General features: G+C 35.3%; 1 protein-coding gene across 1 annotated transcript in view; it reads left to right on the plus strand.

The window, feature by feature from the left end:
* The window catches only part of LOC145681504 (mitochondrial ornithine transporter 1-like), a 94,847-nt gene that overhangs the window by 24,505 nt on the left and 51,121 nt on the right, over positions 1-19,221 (plus strand). Inside the window, exons 3-5 of the mRNA XM_081753151.1 lie at positions 3,876-4,117; positions 10,711-10,869; positions 17,391-17,571. Of these exons, the coding sequence (XP_081609277.1) occupies positions 3,876-4,117; positions 10,711-10,869; positions 17,391-17,571 (582 nt within the window). The remainder of the gene's footprint in view (positions 1-3,875; positions 4,118-10,710; positions 10,870-17,390; positions 17,572-19,221) is intronic.

Genomic DNA, 19,221 nt, shown 5'->3' on the forward strand with positions numbered 1-19,221 from the left:
AATACTCTTCATCGCGTTTTGTTAGACTTCCAAACTATGCTATGCATAAGTAAGGGAATTCTTATAAAATGCCTATGTCGGTACGTCCCTCTGTCTATTTGTAGATAGGTACTAGAGCAGAATCAGTAAGATATAGCGAGAAACAGTTTTCTGATATGAATTAAGTATCCCAATATCCCTCAATTCCCACCGGAAATATTGGAAGTTCATCAATTCTCCTTTCAGGGTTGATCTCTACAGAGCAAAACCAATGCTATTGATCGGTCCGTCTCACTTGCGTTATTATTGCTGTAAATACCTCCAAAGGTTTAATTTTATAATACATATATTTTCTCATTACCTATTCACGGTTTCCTTATTTGGGGTGTATTTATGGAACGTAACTCCCACAAATAAGCAGTTTTGACTGTATTTTATTAAGTTTTACATTGTGTCATGATTCTTGTTACGAAATGGAAGCAATAAATTTGAGGCTGGTAATCAAGGCTATAAAATTAAACTTATCCAAATATTTAACGTTAAACTCAAAATATGGTTCCTAATAATTATTAGGAAAATAATTATGTTACGCTCTATTTTATCAGTATAGATTTATTTTATAATGCGCTATGTAAACATGAGGCAACCAATAGTAGATTTTCAATTTAACTCACTCCAACACCGCAAAGTTTAGGCCGTCCTAGTCTTTAGCACATAAGAATGGGCAGAAATACGATCACTTCATCATCGTTCCCTGCAGAGGAAATTATTTAGAGCAGAACAAAAATTCGAAACGAAGTGACGAAGGCAGACGAAGCTAAGGCCAACCCTCAGTAACTTTTCGCATACAAGAGCGAGTGTTTAGAAGAGAAAACGTTTGATTTCGCACTACAGTGGAACCTTTCTCATCTACCCTCGGTTGGTCCGCTACTCCGCTTGATCCGACCGTGCTCGAGCCGAACTTATACAATAATATATATATCAAATTAAAGAATTATTTTATGTAGAATCAAAATATACTCACAGAAGTTAGATATCTTTACAACAATTGATAATATTCAACAAAATATGACGTCAATTGTTCAGTGAAAGTAAGTAAAATGAAGCGTACCCAATTGATTTTGGAAGCTAATACTTGATTCCACATTTAGTAATATCGTCTTTGCATTGTTTTGGCATGGAGTATACTAAGTTTTGTAATGTCTCTATTGAAATGCAGTGTTGCCAGAGGTTTATTGCTTGAATTACAGAAACTCAGCTCTCGTTGTAGGATATCTTGCACGGTGTATATAAGCACCTGTGTACCCAGTAACTTTTAAACGTTGGCGAAAAGGAAACAGGATATAAGAGAAAGAATATTATTATGATCTGTATTAATCAAATGAACTATCAATATAATTTCTTTGATAGTTAATGTTAAAATAACTATTTCCGTCAAAACATATCTGCACTATTATTCTGTCACGATAGTAAGAGAGAAGAAGTTTTTTTTTTTTTTTTTTTTTTAAATGCGTTTTCTAACGGGATGGAGCAAAGAGGGTTTAATGTTTTCGCCAGGAATGGAGTTTCCCTGAAGTTAGGGAGATGAAACGTGGTACAGTTTTGGTCACAAAAAATAGGACTGCCTTCCAGAGACTAAGTCCGAAAAATTGACCCTAGATCCTTAAGAATTCCCTTTTGATCTCGCTCTTTCTCCATGCATTTTTACCACAGTCAAGGGTGGAAACTGAATGATAATATTGCAGTATACATATGGTAATTTCGTTGTAGGAAAAGAAAACTATAATACAGAAAATTACGGTAAAATTGCAATGTGATACATTATTTATACTTTAAATTTAGAACGATTAAATAAGGAATGGAAATAGGGAAATACTTTAACTACAAACAGACCACAATGATTAACCATCTGCTTCACGCGATTTGCTAATCGTTTCACTGCCAATTTGAGTATCCACAAAACATATCTTTGTTCGGTTACCTTCATAGGAACCACATGTAAGGAGTAATTTATCAAAATTCCATTGAAGTCAGCAGGTAAAAGCAAGAATATTTGAAAGCATCACGCTCTTTTCTGGTGTGATTTGTGATTCTTCCGACCCGTCTTTTGGATAGGAGGGAGAGGGGAACTATATTTCAGGAAACAAAGTAAGTTACTCTCAACGTCAGTATTAAAACCTAGCAGAAAATAATCCAAAACCTGGACAAATTTTGCTATGCATAAGACGATTTATTTTTCTTCTCGTTTTATTTTTTTTAAAGCTGGGCTCTCAAAATGATTTGTTTGGCGGGAAAACAAATAAGACTTTTGTAATTTATTTTCTGTAAAGTCCTTCAGCAAGTAACTCTGTAATTAAAATTGAAAATAGACATACAAACACGATGAGGAGAACTTTTAAAGTTATGGATCTTCACAAAACATATGCCGGTAATAATTTGTTTGTTACCTCTATCTTTAGTGCGTGAGGTCTCTGGACTTTGTGGTGGATAAACACCATGAGCGCGGGTGCTCTCGGAGTTCATTCTCCATTCTACCATTATCTTGTATCTCGTTATCACCATCTTCTTTAGCCTCGTTGCATAAATGTGCAACGTTAAACTAAACAAAAATGTTATCTATTTTCAAATTAACCTCCCCCAAACAGAAACTATTCTAAGACAAATTTCTTGTCAATTTTACCTTTTGCCAGGAAGAGATGTTGGAATATTTAAAATTCAAGAAAAATAATGCTGACGTTTCATTATATTGAAATAACCCTTATGCATTTTAAATTAATAATATCCGAAAACTGAAAGAAAGTAGAATTCTTATAACAGCATTCCTTCAGTAGCTTTACGCCACTGAACAGTAAATTTACACCACTTCGCACTTAATAACGATCCCACTTGCGCCGATGAAAACAAATAAGAATTTTGCACGTTTGCTTCTCGATCGTTTGCTTTTCTGAGGTATTACACCAATATTAAACTAAAATCCACAATTGTATTCATGTTTAATTTGACAGCTACCTTTATTTGTTTGTCTCTTATTGTCTCAGACTTTCGTATCTACATCATATTTTCTTTTATTCCACAATTTAATCCAATGCATAACTGGATTAATCCAAAATATAATTACCAACCCTGGGATCATCCGAATTTAACATTTTAATATTCTTTCATAAATTCACTAACGTTCTTCTTCTGCCATGAAATTATCTTAGACACAATAGTGCAGTATTGTAACAACATAACATACGCTGGATTTGCATATTTATGAAGCAGCTTTAAAAAAAAAAAACCGTGACGTGCACATTTCACTCAGGTCCTTCTGCATGCACTAGCGAAGAGAGAAAAAAGCTAGGCTACATAATGATATAAATAAAGTCAAGAAATAACGCAGGCAAATGCAAATAATCCACAAAATGAAGTAGTTCTACTAAAACGTTTCTCAGCATACAAATCCTTGATTTTACAATCCCATACCACCTGGAGGCAAATATGATTTTCACATTCTTCACTCATTCTTCACACATTCTTCATTCATTGTAGATGGTTGTTGACATTATTGAATTGAAATTAGTAGGGTTTGAGTTACAACTCCGTGACGTGTCATCTTAACTGAATTTTTTCAAGTTTTTCGTCGCAAAGCCTGCCAGGTGAATAATAGAATAGTTACATTTAAAGATAAATTCTGGCTGATTTATATTCAAAATTTCCTTTCCGTTCTTAGTTTTCAGTGAGAAAGTTTTAATGGGTATATTTGGAACTTTATTGAATTATAAGTAAAAAAAATGCATAATAATAATAATAATAATAATAATAATAATAATAATAATAATAATAATAATAATAATAATAATAATAATAATAATAATAATAGCGTTTTGAGTTTATAATATGCTATACTTTTTCAGGAGGAATCGCAAACGTATATGTTGGCCAGCCATTTGACACGATCAAAGTGAAAATGCAGACTTTTCCGAATATGTATACAGGGATGTTCCACTGTTTCCATGAGACTTTGGCCAGGGAAGGTATCAGAGGGTTGTACGCAGGCACACTTCCTGCTATAGTTGCGAATGTCGCAGAAAATTCTGTATTATTTGCTGGGTATGGCATATGTCAAAAATTAATGCTGTATTTTACTGGGAAAAAGGTAGGTATTCACAGTTTACTATTATTATCAAAGTTCAGAAAGAATAATGAGGCGTTGAGAAGCCAAATCGGTCAACTCCATTTTTGTTGTTGTTTTTTTAGTTCTACAAATTTTTGACTTGGGAAAGATACATTCTTTTCAAAGGCAAAATCGATTAACTCCATAGTTTAACAATCTGCCACTAGAATGCGTAAACGTTCTGATCACTCTCATTTAAATACATTCCGCCTTATGCAGAGTAGTTTTGATGTATGATTAGCGTCATACTAAAGCCCTGACTATTGCAGGAGACATGTTAATCGAACTCTTTAGTATAGCACTAATCACGCGTCAGAACGACTCTACATAAGACTCATTGTATCTAAATTACTAAAATGCTCAAATTACTGAAAAATCTCGTTTGATGGGCGTTTAATCAGTTTGGCATCTGAATGGCTCAATTATGCTAACGCCTAGTCGCTCGCACTGCAATACCACTTCTTGTGAGATCAGCGAAGTCAAGCTGTGTTGCTTCCAGAGTTGGCGTGGGTCAACGAAAATTTGACCCACGACCCACTGACCCACCACCCACCGTGACCCACGACCCACTGACCACCCACCCACCATGACCCACTCTGACCCACGACCCACCATGACCCACCACCCACCGTGACCCACTGTGACCCATGACCCACCACCCACGGTGACCCACTCTGACCCACCATCCACCATGACCCACTGTGACCCACCATGACCCACCACCCACGGCGACCCACTCTGACCCACCACCCACCGTGACCTACTTTGAACACGATCCACGGCCTCTTCTGAACTGACTAAAGAGTTTACACTTGTAATAAAACAAGACTGTGAAATTGTCACTAATTGGAGTTTGAATTTCTAGTCAATCGCTCAAGCACCACTCTGTTACAATAACGGTGGATGTGACCTTTACGATGTTTGTCAGTGAGGAAATTCAAACAGTTCGAGGTGGGGGGAAATTAGTGTGTGCCTAAAATATACTTGTACTAAGAGAGTATTCTTGCAAGTGTTAATTTCTGAACGCATTCCACAAGAAACTTCTATTCGCAGGAAAATATCCCTGTACAATATGGAAAAGGTTATGGTTTCTCAGTTCACAGTATTTTTCTGACAAAAGACTTGAAAAATCAGTTTTTCATAGGGTATAAAGGTGCTCGGGTACCCAGGGCCGGCGAGAGGGGAGGGCAGGAGGGGCCAGAGCCCTGGGGCCCGGGGCTCCAAAGGGGGCCCGGCGGCCGAGGATAAAGAATTACTAAATGTTGTATATTCTTGCTCAGTTCGCTTTCAATCAGTGCGCTCTTTGTGTAACAGTTTTTGTGTACTGTGGTCTTGCAAAGAAATGACAGGTGACCAGATCCAAGAACAAGCAGCTGCACTAGTCCAGCGATACCCAAAAGATTTAGGAGATGATCTTTCTGATGAACTGCATAGGCTGAAATTGATATATTCAGCCAATTTTGGTGAGAAAACGCTTTCACCATGGGATCTCCTAAATAACATCAAAACTTTGAATCTAGAAACTTTATTTCCAAATCTGACAGTGGCCCTTCGTATATTCCTCACAATCCCTGCTACCGTTGCTAGTGCAGAGCGCTCTTTCTCTCTGTTAAATAGAGTAAAAAATGTTTTACGCTCTACAGTATGTCAAGATAGATTATCAAGCTTAGGCTTGCTGGCAGTGGAGACAAAACGTGTCAAGTGTACCAACCTGGATGCTAACATTGATGAATTAGCCCTGAAAAAGGCCAGAAAGGAAATTTTGTTGTAACTATACGTAGAAAAGGATACATTGTAACTGTAACAGTTGTCTAGTATTAACACACATAATTAATTTCTCCTACAGACAATTACTGTTAATATCACATTATTAATCACACTATGGTTAATTTGAGCAATATTTCATTGAAATAACTAAATTAGGCCTAATGCATCATGTCTCTAATTAAGGAAGACTAACTGCATAGCTTACTTCTATCTAATTATTTCTAGCAACAATTTATGCAAAGATATTCATAGTACAGGGTAGGTTGGATGGTTGAGAACATTTACTTTCTCAGCTTTTATTAACTATTTAATACGTGCTTTTTCTATTTCCTTCACAAATCAGTTTGTTTTGAGCATTTGATTGAGCATTGGGGGATAACTTTTGCTATTACAAATAGATAAGTTACTTTTTTCTGTACTTTGATATCGTTGTATTAAATATATTATTTTTTTTATTCATTTAGTTTTGAAGCCTTTAAAAATCTTAGAACCAACAACTATAGGGTCTAAACAAAATCATAAATAGTAAATTAATGAGTTTTTTGTTGTTGTTTTGTTTTGTTTTCAGCGAACAGTGAACATAGGCTAGGTTCTGAGTTCTTATTATTCACTTATTTGGAGATATAGCAATACTGTTTACCATGTAAATTAAACGCATTAATGGTCTAATAAAGAGTTCAAACTAAGCCTTAATGTTCATTTTAGTTTACCTCCGTCCAAAGTGGTAAGTACGTAAAAGGTTATAAGGGAACGTGTAAGGGGCCCGGGATTGCTCAGCCCCGGGGCCCGCGACCACTCTCGCCGGCCCTGCGGGTACCCTATGTGGGAGCATCTCCATAAAGTATGCTCATAATTGTAATTTGTGTAATCACTAAACACCACGTTAAATTTAAGTTACAAATATGCATAATTGCAATTATTATGAATATTTATTCAAAGTAGTTTAAATAAAGCAAAGAAGAGACTTACTAAAAATTAGGTACGAAGTTGAATAACACAAATAAGCCATTAGTAATACAAGTATTCATTTTCCGTAACTCGTAATTTTCCACCTTAAAACAAATCTGAAATCAGATTTTTTTCCTGTTGGTAACTTTTTGGCGGTAAATCATCCGCAGTGGAATGATGTCCATCATTCAGACAAGAAATAACTAGCTCGTGTACTTTGAGCTTGTCTAGCGGTTGGCCATCTACATTGATGAGCAACAAGTTAGACAATGTTTGAGCACTTAGTCTATTTCTAATATCAGTCATCTGTAAATTGATAAGGGGAAATCCCCGTTCGCACTCTGTCGTGGAAATTGATAATACTTCTACCCGATTTCTGCAACTTCTCATCGACAATCTACTTGCTAGACTTAAGTCTGATAACGATTTTTCTTGGCCAGGTTTGAAATACTCAGCAAGTAGTATCATCTCTCTATCACCATACAACATCTTTCCCATATCGACCATGTCAGTTGGCAATGTCGACCCATGTAGAACAGAAACTTCATCTACCACGCCTTTGATAGGGAATCTTGTGAATAAATTATCAATTAAAGCCTGATAAACTGATGATTTCTCATTTGTTTATAAATTTAATTTTTGTAATTACACATGAAGGTTTGATACCATTACCAAGTTCCCTCCCCGTCTAGAAAGCGAAAGGGAACGAGGTTCCTGGAAAGTGTTCAGAGGTGAATGGGAATTTCCCTCTTTCTTCAACTTCAATTACCACACTGCTATTTGCCATGTGCCAAATTACGATGAATTTCAATTAAATTATTATAGTATAATTATTTCCTTGTTGAATTATCAATACTTTTCAGTGGAGAAAAGGATGAAATTTCAAAGTTCCAAATCAAAGTAAGTAGACCAACGTAAAGGGGAAAAAAGTGTAAAATTTTCCATACAATTATGCGTAGAATCCAAACTTCAAATTTCCGTGTAATTAAGCTTACAGTACAAATTTTATGCCTATTTTTCTCACAACTTTATGGGTTGATTTCCCTGTGCTATAAGCGCTCCATATAATAAACATAAGCTTCAGCAATTATTATAGCAGAAAGCAATGGATATATAAAGCCAAGCACTCTATTTTTTGTTTCTGATTTTTTTTCTTAAATAACATCGATCATTTTCGATCATTTTTACAAACCAACTCACTACCAATTTTCCATATATAGAAAGTGCCCCCCCTCCCACATAAAGGAAAATGTTTAAAAATGCTAGGACGCATTGTGTTTATTTTCAATAAAGAGTTAATACACTGAATTTCAGCTCCATAAGTTTAACGGCTTGCGAGATACTTTTTTTTTTTTTTTTTTTTGCAAAAATTCGTATCCCCACTACCCCCTTAGGATATTATACATTATAATGAAAGCAATATAACATCCCAGTTTGGATTAAGGCCTAACTATATACTAAAAGTAATTTCATTTGACTTTGCAATTTGACCGTGATGATCAGGTACACATAGTTACATTCAATTTTTTGTATAACAATTTTTACATTACAGTGATTCAAAAATGTATTTTTTCTAGTAGTTAGCTCTAAAAATTCACAGGTCTCGAAAGCCAAGTTGTAGTGTAAGTCCTATTGCTATTATTACTATTAAAAAATCAATATCCAAAAGTGCCTGAAGTTCTTTTTTCACTTGGTTAGATATACTCACCTCAGGTAAGTAGACAGAAACAAGTGGAAAAGGAAGGGAAATGAAGGTCTTGAAAGTAAAACGGAGACAAATTTACCAGTCTTCAGAAGATACTGTCTACAATGCAGTGAGCAGAGAGGGTCGGTAGATCATACTGAGTCGGTGGGTCGCAGTGGGTCACGGTGGGTGGTGGGTCATGGTTGGTCATGGTGGGTCACGGTGGGTGGTGGGTCACAGTGGGTCATGGTGGGTGGTGGGTCGCAGTGGGTCATGGTGGGTGGTGGGTCGCAGTGGGTCACGGTGGGTGGTGGGTCACATGCTGTTGACCCACGACCCACTGACCGACTCAGAAAACTTGACCCACTTGACCCACCGACCCACTGACTCACTCCATCTCTGGTTGCTTTTAGTCAGAGGAAAGATGGGTGACCGCTCTTACTCACTAGATTATGATCCTAAGTACGATTGTGAGATACTTGAAAGAAAGAAGTAGCCAACTTCGATCTGGAACTAGCATTAATTACTGCGACCACACATTACTCCAAAAACATGAGTGCCACAATCCGGCTGGTAGGTCCTGACTTCCTAATGCTGTTGTACCACGAGTTTAGTTTAGTTCAGAAATAATTTGAATATATATAGGCCTATATATAAACGAAAATATATTAACCGTCTAGTTTTATAAATTTTCGAATTTATTAGTTTCAGAATGATTTTTTACTTGCGAAAACTTTGTCAATCTTTTCTGCTGTTGAGCTGGCACATGAAAATATGTTAAATTTAAACATCCATCCTTACCTTCAACTCAGTTGGATAGGGATTCTACATATATATTTTTTTAATAGTAACAGGATAAATAATTTTAAAAGTCTTTATGAATCTCGTTTAAAAATATCAATTTCTCTAAATTCGATTGGATACGAGTAACTTACATGTCAAGAAATCGACTTTGGGGTGTTTAAGGGTTTCATTCGATAACATACTAAGCGTCCAATCTTGTTCATAATTATGAAGTGAAAATTACAGAAAATGAACATTATTTTAAAGAAAAAGAACAAATAAAAATATTTTATAATAAGCTATAAATCACGCGACCAACTGAGTAGAGTGATAGCCTCTCCTTAATAGTAAAGATGGAATATGCTGAACCTTCAGAGACAATTTACCAGTGTTTCTTCTGGGCAAATTTTCCCGAATCAATACTGTTCTCCTTGGAGGATATATATAAATTAAATATCACTCTTGTGAAGGACACATCCTTTAGCAAAGTATCCTACTGTAGCCTCCACTGAAGTGAAATATTAAATAATTTTAGAATAAGTGAGATGTGAAGTGACTCGCTCAATAGACAGGTGTATAATATATTCATATGAACCTATAAAAGAAAACAATGAAGTAAAATCTTTCAGTTTAACGTCCCAAGATTATGCTCTGTGAGCTAAGGGAGATGGATAATAAAGGCAAGGGAATGATGGTAGAAAAATTGGTGGAATGAGAATGTGTGAGAGTACGAGAATATCGCGAGAAAATCCACGTCAAGATGTCGTCTACCACAAAGTCAGTTGGCCGGAGGTTGAACTATGAAAAAAAATACTGTAAGAGAAAGATAGCAGTACTATAAAATCAAAACCATAAAAATAAACTCAATTGATTTGTTATGATTTCACTGTATTGTCGTAACTTGTAATATTTATGAATTAAGTTGATTGTACCTTGATTTTTAGAGCTCAAGTGTTTATTATTATTATTATTATTATTATTATTATTATTATTATTATTATTATTATTATCTTATTATTAATATAGACGTATGGTTGAAGTGTTATTTTTGTCTTCGACATATTTTAAATAATAATAATAATAATAATAATAATAATAATAATAATAATAATAATAATAATAATAATAATACTATATTTACTAGGAGCAAAAATTTCCGTACTAATTCTAAATAATGGACTGGATTTTCAGCTTAAGTTATATGAATGGGATTCAGTAGTATATACTCACTAGAATTTGACTCATATCGATTGAATGTAATGCAATTGCAGTACATACTTACTGCTTTTTATAATTGTTGAACAGCAGTATTCTTCTTATTATTAATTATAAACTGAACTGTAATAATATTACATGTAATTGAGTACATTGTTTGATCCATATCATATTACAGAAAGTCAATGAACTCTCTACGCTGCATAATGCCATATCGGGTGTTTTTGGAGCTTTTCTGGCAGCATTTGCTCTTTGTCCCACTGAACTAGTCAAGTGTCGTCTGCAGGCAATGAAGGAAATGCAAAATCTGTCAGTGACTCAACAAGCAAACGAACAGGTCAGTTATATTTATTTTACGTAAGGCTCCCAGACATTCTGGTTTAGCCGAGACATTGCTGGATTACATAAGGTTCTCCCAGATTAGAGTTCACAGATGTCCAGAATGTATCTAATCTGTCTCCCCAGAAGTCGTTCAAAACTCCAAATGTCCTGATTTTTCTTTTTTTTTTTTTTTAAAAAAAAAAAGTTTAAATAATTCGTGCTATATTTTTAAAATACCGCTCATGATACTCAACTGATAAGAATAATCTATAGGGTTGGGGAGTGTTACGAAGATGTATATATTGATTATATAAGCAATAATTGTATATGGAAGGTCGAAAACATACAGTACTATTAGACAGGGTTGTTAAAGCTCTCGTTTGGAACGAGCTTAGCTTACCTCAAACTCAATTCTCGTTTGAGCTATACCCAGCTTGACTTTCATTACGAACGAATTCTTACAAACTCCATCATCTGCGCTATTCGATGCAGTCGTACATTATACAAATATGAAATTTGGGCCGACTACACTGAAAAGACGCAAGGGGAAGGAGTACGACCATATTACTGATTTAAATGCGTATTCCCACCTCTCACCAAATATTTCCAGGTCATCACTCATATGTCAGACTGAATCCGCTTTCATTTGAGAGAACTCACTCATCCTCGGTTCAGTCCTGATGTTCTTGGCAATGGCAGCTGGGTCAAGAGACCATCCACATGTAGTCGACATGCCACTGTAAATCGTAAGATTGCAGTCCTGTTAAATATTAAATGTTACACCCACTGTTTGATATTGGTCCCCTCTTGCCTATTGCCTAATGTAGCGGTCGTCCGCTGCTGTAGTTGACCGTGGTCAACCATAGAGACCTGCATGGGCCGGGCTTGGGCGGGCCGAAACTGATTTCTCTTCAGGTCGGGCTGGGCTGGGGCCGATTAATTGCAATTCTTTAATAATTATTGACTTTCATTAAACGATAATTGGAATAAAGCCAAACGTTGAAGAAGTGTGCCCGTGAAAAATGTTACAAAGAATGCAATAGCTATTTACAGTTTGTGTTGCTTAGCGGCTCCACTTTCACTATAGAGGATTGCAGGCATTGCGCGGTAAATTAGGCTCTGACCTTGACCTTCACTGAACCCAAAATATGACAAGAAGGGGTGGGAAAGTTTTGCCTGTCGCTAAACAATATTGCCATCTTCACTTTATGCTAAAAATCAATTAAGTTAAATTTTTGTTACAGGAAATGGAGTTTTTGTTCTCTTGATGACAGGCAAAGTTCTAGGGGGCAATGGTACCATTCGGGAGGCAAGCGTCAGGTTGTGAACCAGAGTTTAGAAAATGTTTTGAGAGTTAGGTCAAGTTTAATGCTAAACTTTGAGAAAGATTGGGGTTCGAGCTAATTTTTTTAAAAAATTACCGGGCCGGGGTCGGGTCAAAAGCTTTTAAAATTTATCGGGCCCGGGCCGGATTTAGGCCAAGAATTTTAAAAAGACTTATTGGGCCGGGCCGGGCCGGGCTCGGGCCGAAAATCTCCAAAACTTTTCGGGCCCGGGCTGGATTGGACTCCGGCCGAAAAATTCGGCCCGTGCAGGTCTCTAGTCGATCACCATCTTTCTTCGCTAAGCATTGCTTGCGATTCAAAATGTTCCTCATGTAAGTGAAACAATGCTGTAGGCAGTACCAAACTCTAGCCTAGGAGTGCCAAAAGTTAAGTATAGTGTTCTAACATCTATAAAAAATGAATGATGATTTTTAAAATAGTATATATACTGATCCGCTCTTCGTAAAAAATAAATGATGATTTTAAAAGAGTAAATATAATGCTCCATCATTCATAGAAAATAAGTGGTGATTTTTAGAAGAGTAAATATGTTGTTCCACCGTTAATAGAAAATAAGTGACTTTTTAAAAAGAGTAAATATATTGTTACGTTTTACATTATAATAACAAAAAACAACTCTTGAGTTTTTAAATAAGGCACACAGAGAGTATAACCATTCATAAGAAATGTTTGTTTTTACAAGAACTAGACTTTCTATGCAAAGAATTTTGGGGGAAATAACTAAATCTGGGTACTTATTTATGCAAATTAGCTAGAAATTGTCATATAAGGACGCAAAACCTTAAAAAAATACCAGATAGCCATTTTTGGTCAAAAGTATCGGTAATCTACAGTGGCGGCGTTAGGCTCATAATATTAGGGGGGGCAAGAAGGGAAGCAAGAAAAATTTGGGGGAGGCGATGCAACCACACTGTTTTAATTTGAATATTATTATTGTCGCTTGTATATACATATACATATTATTATTATTATTATTATTATTATTATTATTATTATTATTATTATTATTATTATTATTATTATTATTATTATTATTATTATTATTATTATTATTCACCGGTTGTACATAGAAAAATTGGGGTGAAGAAGGGACGAGAAAAAATATTGGGGTGTAGGTCGCCCCTCCTCGCCTCCCTGGATGCCGCCACTGGTAATCTACACGAAAAAGTTTTTAGTTTTTGTGAAATACTACTTCCGTAGTCGTTTGTTTACGACCGACGAATATTGTCTTTCTGGCAAAAGAAAGCTACTAAGGGTCGATTTTCTCACTGTGTGTATGTTTCCTGAGTATAGCGAAAAAAAAAACATTCTGGTTAATTAAATAATGTTTAATTAGCAAACTTTGGTTAATCTCATTATTTGCCACATGTAAATAACAAAGAGAGAGAAAGTTCAGATAAAAGCAAATCAAAGTTTCCAACGAGGATCGTATCTCCAGAATTATCAAAATACGAAATTCGAAAAATCCCTCTCTTTAATCATACAAGAAAAATGCAGCTTTATTGCTTTATATCATTCGTTAATTAGATATATTTTCTCGTGTTAACATACTTCATAACCATTTGATGAAGGTGGGTCTTTGGTAATGCAATATGGCAAATCCAATGCAAAATATGCAAAACAAAAATGTTCGCAAACACAACCAGGGCTGAGAGTAAGGGATACAAAACCTAACTGGAAGGCAAATACATAATCAGTGGTTTATCCAGAATTTTGAACTTAGGGGGATGTTCAAAAATCTAGGTGGTGCATTTATTTTATTTATTTATTTATTTATTTACAAATTTTAAAATTCGTTGATGCAACGAACGATTGCATTGGATTTCCTTCCTCAGCCAGAGACAATTAGCGTCGACTTTCTCATGCTTTGTGTGACGTCGAGATTAAATCGTTGGCAATCCACTTATCAAACGTTGTTGTGACGATCATAGCCGTGTAAAGGTTGATTTCCATTCAGTCTTGCGTTGGGTGCTTTTCTTGAAAATTTATCTTATCGAAAGTAATTTGTTTTATTCTATTGGCACTTAAAAACAAGAATACAAAATCTTTTAAAAGCCAAAATAGCAAGATTTTTAATGGGTCTTCTAGTTTTGCCTGAAGGCCCTCCAGCACTTTGTAGAAAATATTTTAAATGATTTTATTTTTAGGCAGAACGGGAATTCCCGTTCTGCCTAATCTTTCGAGACGAGGAATTCTGTCCAGGGAGGGATTTCTTCAAGAAAATTTTTCTTTAGTAGTTTAACAGATTCTGTAAGGAGAATAACTATTTCTTAAAGTTTTATCACAAATTTTAGATGTTATTCTATTTGTTCTTCTCGGAAAAATGGCTAGATACAATTCTGTTATTAACAGTGTTATTCACATCTATTGCAGTAACAATGAATGTGATTTTAAAAAATGCTACTTGCATAGAAATGGAAAATTGATTGACTCAGTTGCAAGAAAGCCGTTTGACATTGTAGCTGAAACGAAGATAAAACAAACTTACTTCTGTCTAGTGTCAAGTCATTTCACAACAAAATTCTATTGTTTTCCAGTAGTTCACCTCCAACATGCTAAGGTTCGCTTTAGGATTTTAATTTAGGGTAAGCCTGCTCCCTCGTGTATGGATACAGATGCACCCTTGATTTATTAATGACAATAGGAATTACGTTTACAGTAGTGGTTGATGCTGCTTATTAAATAATTACTTACCATTAATATAAAAAGTGGAAAATATATTTACTCTTTATTGTATCTTTTAGTGTTTATATATTTTTCAAATTTTTTTGGGTAGGCCTGGCCTACCCGGCCTACCCGCTAAAACTGCCACTGCTCGCAGTACGTGAAAGGTGCCATAGTTCATATCCTCAAGACACGTTTGGCCATATATTAAACACAATGCAAAGGGATGCGTAAGACGGCCCTTATCCCCGATTACCTGACCTTTTGCTTACAAGCAATGTACAGAACAAGGCACGATCAGATCCGACTCAAACTTCGCCCAGAGAACACATAATAGAAAAGAAGAAAAAATGAAAAATTGGAGCTGCCCCCATCCAGAAACACCGGAGATATACTCCGCAATATAACGCACTACGCGACAATATGATGTAAGGTAAACATCGCAAGATACCAGTTTATGTTGGAAACGGAAAGGATGGGCAGCACCAGGATATCAAGATATTTGATATGCTATAACACTGACTTGGCGGCCATCTTGAAAGCCGCCATCTTGGATATAGCGTAAGGTATTGAAATGAGAAGCGGGGTGTATGATATATCAATGTAAGGTAAAATGCAAAAGGAAAACCAATGATGTAACCGCGAAAAACATATGTATGATGATATGGACGGGACGAAGTGTAGAAGACTCGGGCAAAACAAACGTGTATTCGAAGGGCAGAATAATAGGGCAAGACCCCACGATAAATGGTACGCGACAAGTAACTGCAACAGTGTCTGTGCATGGAAGTGCATCCGCCTTGATGTAGAACACTAACATTCTTTCTTAAGAGTCGCCTTATGCATCCTCTTGTATTATTTGCTTAATATATGGCCAAACATGTCTTGAGGATGTGAACTATGGCACATTTTACGTACTGCGACTCTTAGCATGTTAGAGATGAACTACTAAGAAAGTGCATAAAATCTTGATGTGAAATAATTTGATATTATACTGAATTAAGTTTATTTTATGTTTGTTTCAGTTACAATGTCAAACGGCTTTCTTGCAACTGAGTCAATCAATTTTCCATTCGCCCGCAGATATTTTTTAAAAAATTACATTCATCTTTACCAAAGTAGATGTGAATAACACTGCTGATAAAGAACTGTATCCTCCTCATTTTTCCGAGAAGAGGAAGAAGAATAACGTCTAAAATTTATGATGAAACTTAAAAAAATAGTTATTCTTCTTACAGCCTCTGTTAGAATTACCAAAGTGATTACTACGAATGTATTACAAAATTCAAGACAATCCCAAAGGAAAATTCAGACAAAACGGCTAAATTCAAGCGATAGAATCATAGGCGCAGATTAATAAAATATATAAATTTTTCTTCAACTACTATGAATCTAAAATGTTATCTGAAATTCTTCACTTTACGGAAATAACATTTTTTTAAAATGCTGAAAACCCAATAAAAGACGTAAGATTGTTATAGTAAGTATATATTTCACATTTTGATCTTTGTTAAAAACCTTGATCAGTATTTCAGAATAAAAATAAATATTTATACATTATTCAAAATAAAAGACTGTTATATGCTACCACACAAGTACGACTTTTTAAAAATCAAGTAGCATTACAGTTACTTTTCGTAATTAAAATGAATGGTCTTATTGTAATATGCTAAACGTATTTCAAATATATTAAAGGTATAATAAATAGGAATACCCAGAACTTTTCATATTGGTATGTGTGAAAGTAATAATCTGCCCTTTTATTTAACATTTTTATGCAGTTTACGAGTTTTCAGTATTTTAAAAGAAAGAAAAAGTTATTTAAGTTGAAAAAATACAGATAACATTTTAGAATCTATAACAGTTGAAGGAAAAAAAAATAATCATATAGGTTGTGCATTGATACATCCAATATATATTCATGTGATTTTTCCTTTGGATTTTGCCCTTGTCAGAATTTTCCTTGCATTTTGACCTCTTGGATTTGGTTTCCGCGCTCGTTACTACAGCCATTTTATACATGATTTCCAATCTGTATACAAATACGCTAGGAGTCAAGCTTCTCGGTGCTACATTTTCCTAAAAATTTCCTTCTCCTTCCCAGTTCCGAAAATTTTAGGGGGCTGTCCTAAAATTTTAGGGGGGTGCTGGGGGATGTTAGGGAGGTGTAGATAAATCACTGTACGTAAAGCCAAACCCAATATTGCACCTATCTTGCAGTATCTTTTGAAGTCTTTGAGCGAGTGCAATGTTGTCAAACGCATTTTGGGTGGAAAGTATCTGTTTCTTCCAGTATACCATACGCAATTAGAATTTCTTCACAGTAACGAGTAAAGTACTTTCCCGCTTAGAAATTTTATTTTGTTAATAATACTATTTATCCACTCGAAGGTTTATCTGTGCAATTTGCTTGAGCGCCGCTATTCAAGCATATAATTCTAATAAGAAAAGTGCATATTCTATATTTTGTGCGTTATTTATATGATAAAATTAAGAATTCGAATTAATTTTTTTTAATCCTTCACAGGTGAAAATAGGAGCCTCTACACTTGTGAAAAACATATTCCGTGAAGAAGGAATAGCAGGTCTTTTCCGAGGATTAACTTCAACTATGACACGTGAAATGCCAGGATACTTCTTTTTCTTTGGAGGATACGAACTCTGTAGAACGTTGATGACGCCACAGGGTAAAACAAAAGACGATATAGGTGAGAATTTGATATATTCAGAATATATTATTTTATTCTTCAGGACTCATTTCGACTAAAAAAGAAAGTTAGTGATGAGTAGTGCAAATTTCACCTGACAGAGGGAAAGTAAGAATTAAGAAAATATTTCCCGTCGTGTTTTTCAAAACTGAATTTTTATTAAATTATTCAAACAAAATATGAATATTTCCGAAGTAACAGTTCAAAAGAATACAATGAATGCTAATTAAGTAACTTGAACCCGTAAATATTTTTTGTAAATTTCATGTTAGAGAATGTTTATTTATTTATTTATTTATTTATTTTTTACACGGGAGTCAATCTATTCTAAGTGATCAAGCATGTGCTGCTCAACCATCTCCAAAAAATCTAATTATTTCATGAATGTTTATACTATATCAAGGTACTTTAAAACCACAATTAATTATTTAAAAAAAAAAATATCTCGTAGCGACGAAGCTTCTGCCGCCATTTTGCATTTTCTCGATTTCAGGCGTTTATATTGTTTGAATATCTCAGCATGTATTTGTCCTAACAAATTGAAAATTGCTGGGCGTGTTCAACTTGTGCAGAGTTAAAGCTTTGTCCTCTTAACATTTTTGCCTAAAACCATTTGAAAGGGATGAAATCAGGGCCTACAGTAGCAACATTTTTAGACATTGAAGACATGTTTAGGAAGATGAAGCAATTTACATAAATGTCTGAATTTGTGTGTGCATGTAGTCTGGGGTCATAAGTTTATACTCAAAAATTTGCAGACCTGTAGTTGCTCCCAAAGGCCTGAAAAAATCGTAAAGTTGGGGAATTATGCCAATTTGTCATGTTTCACTGTCCAATATCTCCAACGGGCCTGGATAAAAAATTCTGAAATTTTGGGAATAGTCACTCCTTTAGTATGCCATAACACACAACAAAGCACGTTTTGTGTTTTTGAGCAGAAGGGGGTCAAAGTATTAAGGAATGACGTCATCCTCTAGAAGGGTTTTAGTTCACAAATTCAACTGAAAATAGGGATGCGCACGAGACAAGATTTGAGGCTGTCTCGTCTCGAAAATGTGCTGTAAAAGTGATGTCTCGACTCGAAAAATGTATTCTTCTCTATTGGAAGAGCTGTGTCTCGACTCGAACTTTCTTAGGAAAATTCTGTCTCGACTCGTCTCGTGCATTCGTTGCTGTGAAGTAGGATGAATGGCTAGTCCAATTAAGGCTCTCAATCTTCTTTCTTTCCTCTAGTTGTGACTCACTGTCTTACCACTCACAGCAGCACTGGTGAAGAATGTCTCTAAGGCGAGAAAGATCAAAATACACGCTTAGCAAAAAATGTCCGTAAGTACTGATTTCTCTTGCTGCTTGCTATTTCAATGATATTCAATTCTGTTTATTGTTGTTTTAACTGTCAACTCATACAGGAGACAGTTGTCCTTTCGTTAAATTTACATTCCCCAGTCAGTGTTCTGAGTGAGTGGGTGTTCACTGACTGGGGAATGTAGATCAAACGAAAGGACAACAGTCTCCTGCATGAGTTGACAGTTAAAACAAGTATAATCATGTTTGAATATCATTGATATAGCAAACAATAATGAATACATACGGACTTTTGCCAAGTGTGCGTTTTGAATTTTCTCGCCTTGTGCTGATACCTGCATTCTT

This window comes from Thermobia domestica, chromosome 3 (assembly GCF_964235325.1).
Source record: "Thermobia domestica chromosome 3, izTheDome1.hap1.1, whole genome shotgun sequence".
In the NCBI taxonomy this organism is placed as follows: Eukaryota; Metazoa; Arthropoda; class Insecta; order Zygentoma; family Lepismatidae; genus Thermobia; species Thermobia domestica.